This window comes from Temnothorax nylanderi, unplaced genomic scaffold (assembly GCF_030848795.1).
Source record: "Temnothorax nylanderi isolate EJ_2023f unplaced genomic scaffold, tnyl_v1.0 TNYL_tig0075_pilon, whole genome shotgun sequence".
Taxonomy (NCBI): domain Eukaryota; kingdom Metazoa; phylum Arthropoda; class Insecta; order Hymenoptera; family Formicidae; genus Temnothorax; species Temnothorax nylanderi.
The window spans coordinates 420,598-438,861 of record NW_027249137.1 but is presented as its reverse complement, the minus strand read 5'-3'; the positions used below and the strand labels follow the sequence as shown (position 1 = coordinate 438,861).

The 18,264-nt window shown below is 33.8% G+C and overlaps 1 protein-coding gene and 1 long non-coding RNA gene across 8 annotated transcripts in view; one reads left to right on the top strand and one right to left on the bottom strand.

The window, feature by feature from the left end:
• Positions 1 to 13,377, bottom strand: part of LOC139774193 (otoferlin) — a 36,757-nt gene extending 23,380 nt beyond the window's left edge. For 2 of the 7 annotated variants that reach the window (XM_071709260.1, XM_071709262.1), the window contains exons 1-3: positions 12,766 to 13,377; positions 6,701 to 6,759; positions 1,400 to 1,588 (exon numbers count right to left, since the gene is read on the bottom strand). In XM_071709260.1, coding sequence (XP_071565361.1) covers positions 1,400 to 1,588; positions 6,701 to 6,759; positions 12,766 to 12,844 — 327 coding nt within the window. In that variant the 5' untranslated portion in view covers positions 12,845 to 13,377. The other 5 variants (XM_071709261.1, XM_071709266.1, XM_071709263.1 and 2 more) reach the window with 5 other exon arrangements.
• LOC139774195 (uncharacterized) lies at positions 4,421 to 6,800 on the top strand. Its single transcript, XR_011718533.1, has 2 exons — positions 4,421 to 4,551; positions 5,904 to 6,800. It is a non-coding gene; the product is annotated as an uncharacterized lncRNA (long non-coding RNA).
• Positions 13,378 to 18,264: the final 4,887 nt, after the last annotated feature.

Genomic DNA, 18,264 nt, shown 5'->3' with positions numbered 1-18,264 from the left:
GTCTTTCTATTTTGATGCATTTGGTATGGTAACAGCAAAGGTCGACACGTAGTACAATTTAACTTTCAAAGATCACAAAAGAAGTTAATGTAGCTTGCTTAAGTTGGGAAAAGAATTTTAATTTTTACACTCTATTTTTCAACTTTGTTAATATGCAGTTAGTGACAGTTTATTCATTCTGAGAATTTACGACGATATTTTCATCTCCACAGCCTTCTGTTCTGAATAATTACACACAGCAGTAGCAGCAAACGCGGTAACTCATTAAATGTTATGTAAAGATCAACTTGAAAAGAAATGACTAATATAAAATTTCCAGCGATCCTTAAAAATGCAGTTTTACAAAAACTCTCATATGCAAAATTTTTGATTGAAAATTACTATTATCAGCGATACATGTTATGATAATTTTAGTCCTGTTTTTCAAGTTTTTTATTTTTGAATTAATTAACATAATAAAACAGAGACAGAAAGCGGAGAACGGAATTTTAAATTTAGCAAATATAGCCCAATTTATCAAACTTTTTAATATATATGTATATATAATGTGCAGTTGTGTCTAAAGAAATTCTAATTTTAGTCACGTTTAAAATGTCAGTCACGTAGGTACTTTTCATGAGAAAATGTTCTCTGAGACGAAAAACATTTAATATGGTAGCTGTGGAGGAAAAGGAGGAGTACAATTGAAATTGTGTGCTATCTCAATTAAATTAGGTTTGCTGTTACTTTAACGAGTGAAATATACGCGGGCTTTAGAACATTTTTTTAGATTTTTTGTTCCTCGACATTTGAATTGTAAATTCTTCGCATTTTAATTCTTCTTTTTTACACAAGAAGATTTAAGTCATTTAACAATGATGTGAACTTTGTTATTTCAAACAAGAATTTATCATAAATTTATTCGAAGATGCTTATCATTTAGCAAATTCTCACGAGACACTAAAGATATTTGTATGATTGTAAATGTACCGCACGTGTACCTATACATACATATATATTTAGTGTAACTATTTTTTTATCGTATAAATTAATTAATTTACAAGTATGTGTTCTTTTTTATACTAAGAAATTAAGTAATGAATCATATGTCATTAATAAAAAAGAATATTACATTGCATAAAACTTATCTTACAATTAGATAATAAAAATGGTTAAGACGGTTCAAAATTGAGACAAATGCTGTACAAAATTATTATCGGTAACTATTTGAAAATATCCAAAAGATATAAGAAAGAATAGATATGGTTATAAAAATTTTATAAGGAAAATAACATTTTATAGGTGATGGCAAACATGCGATATTTGAGTCCTGTAACGATTACGTGTCGCGTATAGAAGTGTATATCGTGTATCGCGGCGATTACGTATTCAGCTGTTCTGTTCAATATCGGAAACGTACCGGAAGCGGCTTGTTATTGAGGTCGACTAGCGAATCCGAGACCAGAATCCTCCCTTCGCGCACCACCGTCTGCAACACCAGTCCATATCTTGCCGCAACTTTTTCGTATCTCAAGACACCGCGCGATACAATTGCTAGTTGCAGCACTTCCGCCTCGTCCACTGGTCTTCCTAAGTTCCACGTGAAACTCTGAAAATGGAAAATAAATTATTCAGAACGCACGTCTTGATTTTCTTTCCAATAAGAAAACCAATAGATATAGATGAAAAAGACTGTGTGAAATCGGCAGAAGTCGATCGTAGTTATATTTGTTCTATGAAATTAAATTTCTTACATTCAAAATCAAGAACAAGCGTAAATAAAGAAAACTTTGGATCTTTTTATTTCTTTCTTCTCACAACATATCCATTGATCAAATAACTTTCTTTGAAACTTTGAAGTAAAGTAGCAAGATTAAAGGCAAGATTAAAAACAAAAAGATGAAGTATAGTAGCAAGATTAATAGGCAAAAGAAAAAGAACCGTAATATATCTTACAATGTTATCTTTAACATTTTTTTAATCATTTATTAATTAATTGATGAAGAAAGAAACGCTGTAACTACATCGCAGTTTAGAAACAACAAAAAGTTTAATATGTGACTAGTCTTCCTCCGCCATCATTTTTTGCTCGATTTCGTCGTGACCTTTCTGCATATATCTGTGTGTGAGATATGTGGGACGTAGGTACAATTTAACGCCGATTCCGAAGGGTAAATGTAAAGGGATGTTCGTGGCAAGATACTCTCGAGGGGTTGCCATTAATCCCTTCTGAGATGTGACTACATATTTTAATTTTTAAGGAATTAAATTATTTTATATTTTTTAAAAAGATCTTGCGTTTTTGTCAGTTTTAATATAAACCTAAAAAGAAAGAGAAACAGAATCAAATTCAACTATGTTTAAATTAACTTTTAGTTTTGAAAATATATTTTGTATTTTTGCAGAATTGAGATATTAATCTTTTTTAATTGGTCGATTTTTTGTGAAATATAAATAGATTTTTCGAGAGAGCTGGATATCGAAGAAAAATATCGGTCTTTTTTCAATATACTCGTAAATTAATTATACGTTGCCATAAGCGAGGCGATTCGAATCACTATATTGCGAGTTTGCACGCATTCAGCTCGCACGCACATAAAGAAGAAACATATGAAATATAGCGTGGCACGCGAGATGTGTACCTACATGTATTCTCTTCTAAAAAGGGTCCCTCTCTAAAAAAGGCGTGCAATCATATCTAAAAAAAAGGCATGTAAAGTCGATATTCGAATCTATCGAAGTTTATTGTTGTCGCTTTTCCGCGATGCCGGTTGGTTCTCTCGCTGCGCTTATATACTTTATTTGCAGCTGTCATCGTATATTTTGACAGTTGTGCGTATCAAGGAGTTAATAGTGTAATAGTAATAGCATAATGTTAAAGCTAAATAGCGCGCGCGAAGCGCGCGTCTGTGGTGTCTAGTATAAATAAAAATGGAAGATAAAAATGGATCGATAAATTGTGAGCACGGATGCCTTTGAGAAAACCACTTAAGAAACTTAGAAAGAACAGATATTGAGAAAGCTTCTGAGCGAAGATCTGCCGCACGATAAAGACGATTTATTATTTACGCTCGTGAAACGCGAGGCGCTTTTTTCTCTTCGTGATTTTTAATAAAGCCTGCACCGCTGATCGTAGTTCCAATTTCAATTTTGCCTTCTCTCCTGCGAAGAAACAGATGAATTAAAGATCGGCAGGGTTTAAAAATACCGAAGACCAAGTTACGAGTTTTTTTTACGAAATCAGAGAAATGTGTATACAGGTGACCTTCTCGAATAATACGGTACTTGCACGAACTCTCGAACAGCACGATAAAACATTGTGACAACTCTTTAATAACACAGTATTTCAGTTGCACAAAGTTTTGGAATAATACAGTCACTCAGTAAAAGAAATGCACATGCATATGTAGATGCGGGGGTAGAGCTTTCGTTGCTTTTTAAAAGTATCTTTTAAAATGTAAATAATCTCTTGCAACCAAATACCCATTTTATATGGAACTGGAGTTTTGAATTGCACGGTTTTTAACAACACGGAATCAATTAATCGTATTATTCGAGAGTTACCTGGTATTTCAATCTTATAAAATCAGAAAATATTATATATCGCTGCTCCGATTCTATGGTAATAGTTCTTTTTTTAAAATCAGAAATAATGAAAACTGGCGTTTTTTGTGCTCCGCGTTCACTAATTTAGTTGCCCGCGGTGACAACGCAAACGGGTAGAACAAAACGCAAAAAATACCGATTTCAAAGACTAGAAATTTCATTTTACAGAACCAAATTCTTCTCACATCTGTATTTCGCAGAAAGCCATTCGCGTTTTACGTTTAATATTATGCCTGCAAAAAGATTGATAAGTTTGAGAGAGCTCGTCAAAAGTTCTTTTTACGAACTGAATTTTTCATTTCCTAAATCGAGAATTATTAAAAAATTTTTTTCTATTTTTTCTTTCACGGACTTGCTATAACTTTTACGAAGAGCAAATAAGAAAAAAAACAATGTGGATTTCTTTTTAAAATAAAAAAATATTAAAGATACTCTCTCCTTGCTTCGTTCCAGCATTAACTACTATTTTATAATTATCAACATTGCTCTCCATTGGAGAAGAACATAAAACTTTAAAAACCAATTCTAGAAATCGATATCGAGTAATCCGTTTCAGAGGCATGAATTTCTTGCACAATTCAATTTGCACATGTTCAATCAAAACCTTTGCAAATGTTATGAAAACAGATCGAGATCCTTAATTATGCTGAAAGCATTATAAAATCGCGACCCTCAAATTTATACGCGTAACACTTCAATCATTTATGCAAATTTTATACGTTCATTAGTTCGTGCTGTCCGCGGGCTATCGGGATATTGCGAAGCGTTTATTTCCTTCGTGGATCGTGTTTACGAGGAACGATACATCGTTCACGGGCACAAACTGTTAGACAACTCGCTGTCAGACAAACTTCTTTAACGCGGAAACGCCGTAATGGATTAGTTCACGTCGACGTCATTGAATTGAGCTCCCGATACTTAAGCACCTTCCGCATCCGCGTGCAGTCACCGAACGCGATAAACCGGGTGAGTATTTTGTATTTTTGGCGCGGAATTTATAATAGCCCACCTACACGATGCGCCCGGTGTAAATATCAAAGCCTGCCCTTTTCGCAATACTCTCGCATTTCGCATGTTACGTATATCTCGAGGACGTATGTCGAAATTCCCGTTTCACGAGAAGACAGAAGATGAAGAGCTACTTTGCCATTGTGCATACGCAAGCTATTGACGAGCTATCGCGATAAAACAACGATCCACGTGGCACGTATTGCCTCGTAAAATAAACGATTAAATTAACGTCGCGAAGAGCAACATTTAAATCGCGCATGGACTCTGTCATATCAGTTGTTGCGCAATTACATTTCAGTGTGCGCTGGATATGTTCGTGCAAAGCAATCGTATTTTATAGCGGACGAATATATGTTCGCTGCTGTCGCAGCCGGCAGCGATCGTGCGTAAAGTTTCCAGATCGCAAAAATACATATTTATCGCGTTTTTCACGTTCGTCATGTGTGACGAGGATTTTACTATTTTGTTATACGATTTTGCTACACACCTTCGCTTCGACCGTGACAAAAAAGTTAATGGACATAATGATACGCCGCAACGTAATAGTAATCGCGGCCATGCTGATTGCGTGCGCACAATATCGCGGCCGCATTTTGCATCCCGGAAAAAAAGGATGATCAAGGCTGCGTGCTCTCTCGTTCATCATGAGCTTGATAACAAATCCAGCGCCGGCCTTTGTACTATAGACTATGAAAATCTTGCAGGTTGCCATTGTGCAATTTATACTGTAAAGCAACGATGTGCGGATTAGGAAACTCTCGAGGAAAGTTTTTTATGAGATTTTGCTCTCTTTAGGGTTTTCTTTAATTTACAGAAACGCAACTATAAACTGAATCAAAGGAAGAACCGGAGCCGAGTAAACTTTTTGAGATCAACACTTAACAGAAGTAGTAATTACTACCGGACCGCTGAAAACCAACACTTTGTTTATCTTTCGCAAATCTTTTCGAGCTTGGAATTAAACCTGGTCACGTCGTCGCCTTGAGATTTTACACTCGATTTGTGCCATCGCTTTTGTTATTTATTCAGTCGGCAATAAATATTAAGTGTACAGTAGATTATAGATTTTATTTTATCATATATAATCCCAAGAGGATCATTAATGAACGCAATAATGAAAATATTTATCGGATAGAAAAACAACAGTATTTATTAAATAATTGTTTATTGAATGAAAAATAATGATTGGACGAACCTTTTCTCATATATTTTTAATTGCTTCCCTGAATGCTTAAATTATTTAGGAGCGGCGCTTAATGATTTAATGTGTTTGTAATATAGAGGACGACGGAATCGTTATTTTCCAGATGACACGCATATTTGTTGCTCTGACGTTCATAATTATCACGGTCATAACAAGGGACATCGACAACCAATAACGTTTCATCCGAAAGACCATTATCGGTACATGTTTATCGCATGTTAATTGAAATTTAATGGGGGAAAAGATATGTGTTTAATTAGAAATCTAACGGAAATATTCTCAAGATATTTTCTGCAAACTACAATATGATAGTAATCAAATTAGTATCCCTGCTTGTTTAAGATATCCTTAAAATTATTAAAATATCTAAAAACAAAACACTTTTAAAACACATTAGGTATTTATTAAATCGACCTGTTTGTTCTTTTAAAATACTTTTAATTTTTAGACTTTATTTATTCTATAATTTCACAAATTTGTGTCAAACAAAACTGTTCTTTTCATAATATTTTATTTTATGATTATTAATAATGTTTAAAATTCGTTTTATTCTTTCTATCGAAATTTAAGTATATATTTTCTTACATTTTGATAGTAATCCATTCATTGTAATTTAGTATGTACAGCGAGTTTGTCAGAAACGGCGGAAATAAGGAAGAAAAACGCAACGAGAAGATTTCCCAGAATTGTATCAAGTTTGTAGATCCAATAGTTTGCGAAAAACTCGAGATAATCCTCATATAAAAGCGTTCTTCTTTGTCACGCCCACGCTCTGTTGAGGCGCAAACTTAATCTTGTATACAGAAACGTATTCTTGAGATTTTGCAAAACTTATCGTAGACCTAGTGTTCATGTTGTGTAAAAGTACAAGGGTTTTATAAAAGAAAGAAGAAACTTTACCTGCTCCACCTCAATGACATCCCCGCTATCCTCGAGTAGCGTCGAATAATGTGATACTTCTGCAACAGATAAAATATATTCTATATAATTTACTCATTTATATTCTATGATTCTTTTACTATGTGCATAAAAAAACTTTTATAATATATACGTTAAAGTTATGTGGCATTATATTAGAAGCTACATAAAGTGTTCTCGATAATATAAAACACAATCTAAATAATATAATTAAAGATATAAGAAAATAGAAATAAATAAAATTAAAGGACAAACGTATATATTAAATAAAACAAATTATATAAACATATAAATACATTCGCACTTAGTTTTGACATTAATATTCTTTTATAAAGATAATGCTAAAAAATGATCTTTGTAGTTATGGCACAACTTAAATTTATAAAACTAGGAATATATCTACGCAAAGAGCACATGTAGATTTGAAAATAATTTTATTTATAAATAATTTGACACGCCTCTCCAACTCAAAGAAATGTTTAGTTCTATGTAATGGTCACGCGCACGTCAGCTTCCATTTTAAATTCGAAAGGCTAGCTTCACAAGTTCGCCGGTTAATAACGGCACTCGGGGGCAAATTAAAATTACATTTTGCGGCTTTACGTCAGAAGCGCTGCTGCTGGTATTCATAAAGCGAAAAAGAGAACATTTCAGGCTTAGCTTTGGAGCATCATGGGATAGAGATACCTCTGGAGCATAGTTACAACACAAAATGCCTTTATTCTCGAGCAACAGTAAATACCTTACTGCTATTTTGCTACTGTAGAATTCTCGGAATGCTAGGTACGAATCGCAATACGATTAAATCGCGTTGCGATACACCTAACAACACGATTGGGGATAACAACGTAAAAATAATTTGCTTTAGCGCCATAGTACTCCAAAAAGATATGCTAACGATAAGTCGGCATTATTATTTTTTTATAAAACATGCGATTTTATATCGCAACGGAGTGTCGAAGAAATGCCGTATACTACTTTTCTTGCTTGTTGATTACTTATTTATCTGTAGAGTGCAACTTTCTAGATGCTTTTATTAGATATGTAAAAAGGCCAGCTTTGAGTGACGTGTCCTATTTGTACTCGCGATTTAATCGCGAGCTAAACGACATATAGCGCATGGCTGTATTAAAATGATAAAAATAATTTAGTTTGTAGGCGGGATAATACATTAGATATTATAGATAAATAAGATACATCGTTACTAGCTTAACTTTTGATTTTCATAAAACAAGCGGCTTTACATATTAAATTGGAAGAGCATACCTATATTTGGCCATTTTATTTATCGCAACTTATTTATCTCGAGTATAGCTCCACAATTATTTTCTATCTGATTATTATCTTTATCGGAAACAAAAGGCTGTTTGCTAGCGGCGTATCTTACCTGCGGTAAAAGTTTAACTAACAAGCTAACAAAATCTGTTAACGGTTTACCGTAGATAGAAAGTTTCGCGCAGAGTAGATAAGGTGCTTTATGGTCAGCCATGCGCGGCGCATACGCAATTGCAGACAGACGCGAGCGTTCGTTCGTTAACGCTTAATGAAATTACATCACGAATACGTGGCAAGCACCCTCTTTTTTCACTACTTTCTCTACAGATCCGTTTTTTTTTTTTTTTGGAAATGGAACAGGGCATCGGTTTTTCCGGCAAGTCATATCAGAAATACATCGTGTTATCTAGAGTATGCGTAAAGTCATTAACAATAGATTGCCTATTGTTAATGGCAAGAAATTACTTTGTTTCTCTTTCAATTTTCTTTCCATTTTATATTCTCGCCTCGATATCTCGTCAAACATCTAAGTTTACCGTAAGACAAATATAATAAATTATATAGTTACAATATTTAACGTTTGAATGATATAAGCTAAATTACAATTAAATAAGACCGAAATATTAGTTACTAACGATAAGTAAATCTCACAAAAAATTATATTAATAAAATTAATTACAGTAAAATTATGAGAATACAGTTGCTACTAATTCATAAATAAGCACTAGATTATCTAATCTTCTTGATCTTGCGTTGTAGACGCAACAGATTAGCTTCCGCTCTAGACCGCGTGCATATTCATGATAATTAGAACGCGATGTGTGTGTTGCAATTATTATAAATTCACTTCTGTCAGCCAAGTATGCTACCCATATGCGATTTTATGCAAAACAAATTTAAATGATTATGCCGTATCGACGATCTGAATAATTATATATGGCGCGAGACGTCTTTTTTTTTGCCGTGCGCACAGTATAAGGAATCAAATGCAAATTATGTAGAAATAGCTGAGAACAGCATTCACAAGGAAGGCGATCTACCTGCGAATGCATAAATATTGCGTTCTGTTTGCATAACGAAATGCAGCTATCGATTCGCTCTCGAGGATATTTGCAAATTGCTTAGTAGTGGGCACTTGAACCGCGCGAGCGATCGATGCCCGTTCTGAAAATAACGTCATAACGATTGCCATGTAAATTTATAAAAGATCTTTAACACAAAACGCTGCTCATACATTTGCACTGTCACGGTGGATTGTTCTTTAATAATTGGCGTCAGTTACGATGAACAATGCACGCAGAAAGTTATAAGTTCCCACTATTATTCACCATTATTGTTTCAACGATACGATGGGGAATGCAAATTATCTTCATTTGTAATAATTAAATAATTATTATTAATTAATTTCATAGTTGGAAAAGGGTAATCATTTCATTTCCGTGGTATTTATTGTACCGCGGAATAATGATCAGTGATGAATTAATTAGTTTTCCGTTTATATCCGTATTTTCTCGTATATTACATACGAAATGTTGGCGAGATTACCAGGAAGTTTTAGAGAGATGCTATTTATGATTCGCGAAGACCCGAAAAAACACAATGGATTTGGACGGCCGATATTTGAGATAAACTATTATATATCTGCAGTTGACCTGCGTCAAAGCGAAACCAGTCATTTAACAATATCCACTTCTGTTTAGTCAAGTTTAATATATTCGTCTCTCTCTGCCGCAAATTATATGTTATACATATAATTTGATATAATAGAGCGTTTATGAATTCTATTAACATGTCGATTTCATGATATCAAGTGGTTTTGCCAAAGAAAATGCGTGTAATGTATATGATGTGTGTTTACAATCAAATAAGCATATTAATTATTAATTTTAATAATGTGTGCCAAATATACAATTTTAAGTATTTTCATTTGTATATAAAATAAATTTCTCTTTAGTCTCTATTAATAATTTAGGGAGAACGTTATTATATGTTACAACAGGAATATTGAAAGGTATATCGAATGACTATTATACTGTTTCACATTTTCATTTCCGTGTGATAAGAAGTTCTTGCTATACAATGGATAATCATAAAGGAAATGAACGTAACTTAAACTTGCGGTGTCTGTTACATTCCATTATGCGCTGTTCTAGAAACAAATGTTATTTATTCCAAGTTACATTTAAAAAATGTGCACTTTCAAATTCCAGCATTTCTATTGCAACTTGTGTCATCTTTACTGAAAGGTCGAGAACGTACTTTGACATTTTATTTTTAATTCTCAGACGAAATATTCATGCATAATTAAATAACTGAACAGAAACATCCCGTTTTATCTGTTTCATTAGTTAAACATCTCGTTGTCTATAAGTTCTAAAAATATATAGAGTTAATTATTGCACAAATGCGAGGATGTCTATTTACTTTTATACTTTTATAGAGGGATTCAGATTTCAGATTTCGGATCTTCTAAAATCTCACGTACCTCGTTAAACTCTGAACTGTCCGCGCATTTAACGGAGCGGATCTTCTAAAATCTCACGTTTCTCGTTAAACTCGGCACTGCCCGCACATTTAACAGCGGATTTATCGCGATTTACATTGTGATCAGCATCATAATTCCGATGATTCTAACAGCCATTGGTAATCCATAGCGGCCAGACAGGTATTACAACAGGTGTTGCAAGGAACTCCCATCGTATTACAGTGCGGCGGGGGATTATAGGAAACCCGAACCACTAATCTCATATCGCACGTAACGTCTCTAATTCTTCATTACGCATAATTGCGCATATGTATAAAGGACGCTGGACACCGTAACTTTTTTGCTAGAGGTCCTCTGCCGGGCTTCGATATAGCGTCCGCATAAACTGGGACAGGTATGATTAAATAAAACATTACTCTCGCTATAGAACTTAGGCTATGGGGCATGCGTCTCTAGCTGCTGGCGTTTGAATTTTCCCCTGCATTTACAGCCTCACGGCAACAAAACATCGCAAAGCAATAGATATCAAATTAAAAGTGAAGATCTGTTGAAAATTGTCTTCGGAATATTTATATTGCATCTAGAAAATCTCGAGAAAATCTGAGAGAGTGTGTGCTAAAATATAGCTTTCATATGATTTATGTGACGTAGATATCCAACAAGCATTTCTGAAAACACGTTAATTATACACGCCTCGTATTAATTAAATATTCGCGCAGTTCCGTTAATTATGTCCCGTTATTCACTGATGTGTGAGGGAGAAGGATTGTTGCGCTACTAATATTGCTGCGCATGATAAAGAGAATAGGTATGACATTAAAAATAAATTATTCTTTACTTAATAAAGACACTTGTTAGAAGCGAATTGTAGAAATGTTAGAAATGATAAGTACAATAGAGTGTAACAACTAATTGTCAACAATTAACTGTTATTATTCTCATTGAGTTCTATAATATCCTTCCTCTTACAAATTGCGTCTATTGTAAACTACGAAACGCTCCATTTCCATCAATCAAAAGGACATTTGACATAATACTCAATAAGTAGTGTTGCTAATATTACTGTACATGATAAAGAGAGTAGGTATAATATTAAATTAAATTATTCTTTACTTAATGAAGACACTTGCAACAAGTTAGGAGCGAATTGTAGAAATGTTAAAAACGATGAGTACAATAAAAGTGTAACAATTATTCGCGTTCTTATTCTCATTAAATTCTCTCCTTTCCTCACAAATTCCGTATATTGTAAATTACAAAAAGTTTTATTTCTATCAATAGGGCATTTAATCTAATACTCAATAAAACGCACAATGTATATTTTTGAAATAATCATGAAAGGATCTACGTCGCACAATGAACACCACGATATTGAAAATATTAAATTTATCGTTATTTCTGCAAAAACGAACGAAAAGCGTGTTTTTAAAAAATCGCAGAGATGAAAGTCGCATCTATTGTATCGACGTTGTTGCCGACGTTTCAATTATTGAAAAATTTCGATTAACACACGTTCGTCGATTATCGGAAAGTCATCGGCGCATAGCAGCATGCGACTACAACCGGTTAACTCGAAATTAGGGAGATTAACCTAGAGCATCGCTCGGAGGTTTGACGGAGGTCTCCTGTAACGAGAACGCAAATCTGCGACACAATCAATCACCCGGATATAATCCACTAAACGCCGACAAAGATTGTGTACACGCAGATATGCATCCGACCACGTGACATGCGCGTGCATTAATCTATGGAATTTGCATAGTATTAAACCAACAATATTGAGAGTATTCAAATAATAGAGATACAATGGCAGTGTATTAAGTATAGGGTAAATTATGTATCAAGAATAATTATGTGTGAATTATAGAAGAGAACAATTCTGTACATTTTATCTCTGATAATTTTTCCTTTAAAAAAAAAAAGAAAACTGCTGATATTCTGAAAAACTGATACGCATATTGTAATGACGAATAAAAGAAATAAATACATATTAATAGATTAAGAAATAAGAAGGATTGGGGGAGGAGTAATATGATAAATAATTATTAATTTGAGAATGTTTGAAAAGTACTCGACAAGTTCTTCGATGGTTTTTCGAGAAAGGAACAATCTACTGAAGTCGATTTTAGAGATGGCAAATTGCTCTTTTTTCATTTCCGGATAGCAATTTTATTTGAGATCATTTGTGCACGTGAAAAATCGACTCGAACAGATCGCCTTCGTGAAAAACTCCACTTCGTGCGAACGTCAGCGATTCAACAAATTTTGAATTATGTACTAACGTTACCTCGAAAGTCGATCTTCGCGACTTTCTCGCCCTTGCACTTAAGACCCTGAATGTTCTTCAGGATGACGACGAGCGACATTCTTGCCCTTCTACTGAGCCGCGATTATGGGAACCACTGAATAGAGGCCAGACCCTCTCTCTCTCTCTCTCTCTCTCTCTCTCTCTCTCTCTCTCTCTCTCTCTCTCTCTCTCTCTCTCTCTCTCTCGTCTAATTCTCAATGATCGCACGAGCTCTCATTGTACCACCCACGATATCGGTTGCTCCATTCATCGATACCGTTTTCGCGCCATCCATGGCTCGCCGACGCCGCTCCAGCCGCAGATCCGAGTCACGAGAGGATGAACGGGACACGGGGAACCTATGCAACTGCAAGGAATCCCTTTTCGTTGTTGCGTACGTTATCGAACCAGGTGTGTGACGCCCAGCTAGGCGAGGTCAAGGTGAAGGAGGAGGAGGAGCAGTCTTGAATCACGAGTCTTGATGGGACACGTCGTGTTTCAGTCACCCCTTTGGCTTGAGGAGCACGACTCCGAGGTTCGCGCGAACGTGCCTCCTGGAGGCTGGCTCGTCGACTGTTCTCCATCCTCCGAGAATTCGCGCCTTAAACAACCCCCGTGAGTTTGCACCGGAGGAATAATTGGCGCACGCGCCCTTGGCCCGTGCGTGGTGGTGGCCGTCGGTGCCGGCTTTCAGCGTCACCCACCACCCGCTGAAACTGGCGTTCACCATTACGTGTACGCCGAGCGTCGTTAATGGATGACGTATACCTCTTGCACTTGTCACACTGAATCGCCGTCGGGTTAATCAAGCGACAGGTGCACTCCCAACGGGCGCAAAAGCGAAAAACGCACGGCGACGAGCTCGGTAGAACCGAGACAGAACTGAAGATAATGAGTGAAAATGTAGAAGAAACATTCTCTAGAATTTTAAAGAAAAAGATATCTTAACAATGCGTTCAAAAATGTTTAAGTGCAGTCTAAAATAAAAAAAAGTCTATAAAAGGATGTTTTAAAAATTCAAGATACCTTTTAGACGTCTTTCTGCGATGTTTATTGAGCATCCTCGCTATATGCTAATAAATATATAAAATAAAATAAAAATTGTAAAATATATAAATTTGAAAATTTGCAAATACCTAAGTATATAAATTTAAAATATCTAATGAGATCTGCTTAATTCGTATCGCTCCATTCTATACAGAAATATTTCACAAAAATTTTAAATAAATGCTAATGACGAAAATTAATTATATACAGTTAATTATATGAACATAATAAAACTTATCTACATAAAATTAAATATTAAAATGTTAAGTTATACATTTGCACATATAAATATACAGGGATATACATACAAATTTTATCTTCATACATTACAGATGTTTTAAAATGTCAGGTCAAAGATGCCAAATAAAAGTTTCTTATGTATCATACATCACTTTTTTTCATATTCCATATCCTGAAAATATAAACATTAAGATAAATGCTCAGTTTTACGACGCCAGTTTGTAAAGAATAAAGAATATAAAAGAAATATAAAGAGGGGAAACACTTTATTAAATATTTATATACACATATATGTATATATACATATATATTGAAAGGTGAAGGTTTTTATAGCTACTTTATGTAAGATCTTTCTTATTCTTCAATTATATTTAGGCTCGATTGATAATCAGAAATATATTTTTTATTTGAAATATATTATCTTTTATTAAATATCTGCACAAAAGATTAAATTAGACATATGCGACATTTGTGAATTAACGTAAAAAAATTGACATGTAGAAATTTATATGCCCTTTATATGCCAAAATATATTTCACCAAATATTTAGTTATCGCAACATTTAGGTAAAAAATAGAATAAATGTAATTTCGAGTTTTATGATATTATAGAAAATATAATGTTTTCTGGATACCGTGCAAAAACTACAAGCGTGAAAAATCAACCGAGTTATTAAAATCGAGTTTATCATAAAGAGGATGGTCCGTAAAAGGTTTGTAAAAGAAAAGGTGTTCGGTAAGCGGGCGTAAACTGATATATTATCAAAAGAAAACAGGTGATAGAACAGCGTAAACATCATGAGATCGTATTACACACTACACTAGAAAAGTCTTATATAATATATTTACTGAAAAATCGACTTAAAATAAATTAATAGAATTATTTCTATTTTTAAACCACAAAATTCCAATAATTTGTTATAATCAAAAAATTAATATTTATCTGTTTTCAACAAAATTTAAATAAATTGTATCGTAACTCGCTTTAAAAAATTTTCTCTTAAAAAATCAAATTACAAAAATTTAGGCAAGTACTTTTAGTTTTAATTTTATAATATTTTTTTACGTTTGCACTTTTTTGAGCTTTGCATAGGTAATTTATATATTGAATTTTTTGATTAAAATTGAGAAAACCCTTAAATAAATAGAAAGAACAGATGTCTATTAAAATTGATGATTGTTTCGCGACAATTTTTAGTCTGCAATTATTCGACTTGTCACGAGCTGTCTATCTCAAGATCAAATCAAAATTTCAAATAAAAGTCAAATGAAAATTTTATTATGCAGTGACATACGACTTGTGCCACCGAATGTAATCGTATTGATCTATTAGCATTTTTATTCGATTTCATTCGACTTTTCGCATCTTTTTTGCGATCATAAATTATAACTTCAATTTTTCACAAAAAAATACGTATTGTTCTCAGTTTCTCTCACATTTTTAATCTCTTAAGTCATTAATTCTCTTCACTCTTGAGCGTTCTAATTTTCATACGCTCGGAGGATCCCTGGACTCTGAAATATTCACTCTGGTAATCTCGATTCTTCAACGCTCTCTAGATAGACTTTCAATCTCTTAGACTTTTAAATTTGAATTTGATAGTACTCGGTTTCTTTGATGCTTCTCAAAGAACATATAATTGCTTCAAGAATAAGAAAGCCTCTTCATCTTTCGAACATAGAAATTGTCTAAGAAATTTTCTGTTTTTTTCTTAAAGTTTTTACTTAAAAATTCTCAGATTCTGTAACTCGCTCTTTCGATCTTTATATTCCTTTTGTGCTAAATAAATCTTTACTTTATTAATTACCTTTACTAATACCTACATTTTGCACGGGCTCTTAATTACAAAATCATAATTCTTCTTGAAATAACTTTGTTACATTTATAACAGGTGTCCAATTACGCTCTTTTGTTCGTGTCTACTACGTGCGTGTGTGTCTACTGCGACGTGAACGTTTCTACGATTTATTCAAGAGATTTCGTACACGAGGGGATGTAGAAGCCGACGTCGGCATCTCGTATAAAATCTGTTAGTCAGAATCGCGAGATCGCGGGGGAAAACCGCCGCATTTGCTTTTAGATGGTAGTTGCGTGCGAGGAAGTTTAACAAATGGAGAAAAGTTCGTAGATAATACTCTCCCATAACTCACGGCCACCCGTGCCTGCACAACTCCAAATGCAATTTTAATTGTGCTATAGGGTCACGACAAAATAAGATTGGAGCAGAAGAGGGACAGCTCTCGCGCCGCACGTCGACCGACGGCTAGTGGGCTGTTTTCCGAATGGAACGCACAGGGGTGGATCAATAATAGAATGGGGGTTGACTGGGATTTCTCAGCGCCATCCCTCCATATTATGTGGAACTAACAACTGTTGCTTTATCCTCCTCCTCTTGCTCCGCAATTAAGCTTTAAATCCTGCTTAAATTATGTTTCCATGCAACGCGATTTGATTACTTTTTGCCAATATTAATCTACATTCAATGACGCGGATGATGCTGCGACGCGTTCTCTCATATGGATTACAGTCGATTAAATGTAAAATACTTGAGACGCAACTTTAATGATAATAATTAAATATTTAAATAATAACAGCTTTAAAAAATTTTTGAAATATTATATATATTTAAAACAGCTTTAAATAATAATTAAACATTAATGACTTTTAACATCAATAACATTTTCAATTATAACAATAAAATTAATGTCTGTCAAAAGAAAAGAATATCCACTCAGTAAAAAAAAACACAGGCATTTTTCTAAATAATGAATTTATATTTTTCTAAATAAGTTAAATTTTTTATCAACAAAGTTGCCTAACAGAACGTTCTTCTTCTTCCTCATTTCGCGGTTTTGCAAAATTTATCAAACAAATCTTTTCTTTTTTATAATTTCTGTAATTTTTTCGTGAAGTGCAAATTTATCACGTAAATTCACGTAAGTAAATTTTCATTTTCAACACGGTAATACGAATTAAATTTGCTAAAGCAAATTAGATAACGTATAACTATTCTTTAATCAAAAAACATAACAAGATTAATTACTTGTTTTAAAAACACTCTTTATGAGCAAGTTTATATATATCTCTTAACTCACTTTAACTGACATAAATTAATAAAGAAAGTCGTACAAATATAATTTATTGTAAAAGAGAACACGATACACACTACGGGCACATTCTGTGGAGCAAAATAGCTATAGGAATGAATGATATAGCAATATGCGCCAGGCTATTTATTCTTTTCTCACACAAGTATCTTATCTGCAGATTCCACATTTTCTGCTTGGAGTGATAACTACAAGTTTTATGTCTATATTTATCAATGTAGATTAACTTATAATCTCGGTTTAACTTACTAACTCTCTTCTAACTCTTAGGACTAGAAAAAGATGAAAAATAAGTTAAACTAAGATTAAAATTATCCATTGCTAGAAATAAACATTAAAGTCTTAAACTGGATAAATAACAATTAAAATGCGCGTATAAGCGTTAGTATTCATGTATACGTAATAAGTTAAAGAACAAAAATCAGCCGAGCGGTCAATATCACCTCAACTGTGAAAATTATAACTACTACAGATTATTGATAATTATCTCGCTTCCGCTTCATAATACGGTTTACAAAATCCTATACAAATACGCAGGAGCAACTGTATGTAACAGCGAAGCTATATTGGGACATCCCTTTGTACCCTGAGAAGAGCATCGATTGAGGTCATCAGAGGTGCCGCGGAAGTTATACTCGGGAAATTGGATGAATTCTTGTGCTCCGATACAGAGCTCAGAAAATCTAGCTACATCATCGTCGCAATTCACGCTCTATGGTGCCAAATCTATCGGAGCTTTTAACAAACAAAAACAGGTTTGTCCGAAAGTGCTGGCTATAAAGAAGAGAGAGTTATTTTATTATGCGATACTTGACACATTCTTGCTATCTTCTTTAGGAGACGAAGGCCATAAGGTTTCAACTTCTTATAAAATCCATCTTAGGCGACCTATAATGGCGAAAAAATTCTCTTTGTCATTTTTTGCATTGTACAAAATGTTTACAAATTAAGATATTTTATACAGATGTATGAAATATACAAGTGCATCAGAATAACGTGAATACATCAGAAAATACACGGTATATAGAATAAATGGAATCGAATTATAAAATTTATAATAAATTTAATAAAAGATTTATGTAACAATGGGTGATAAAATTAACTA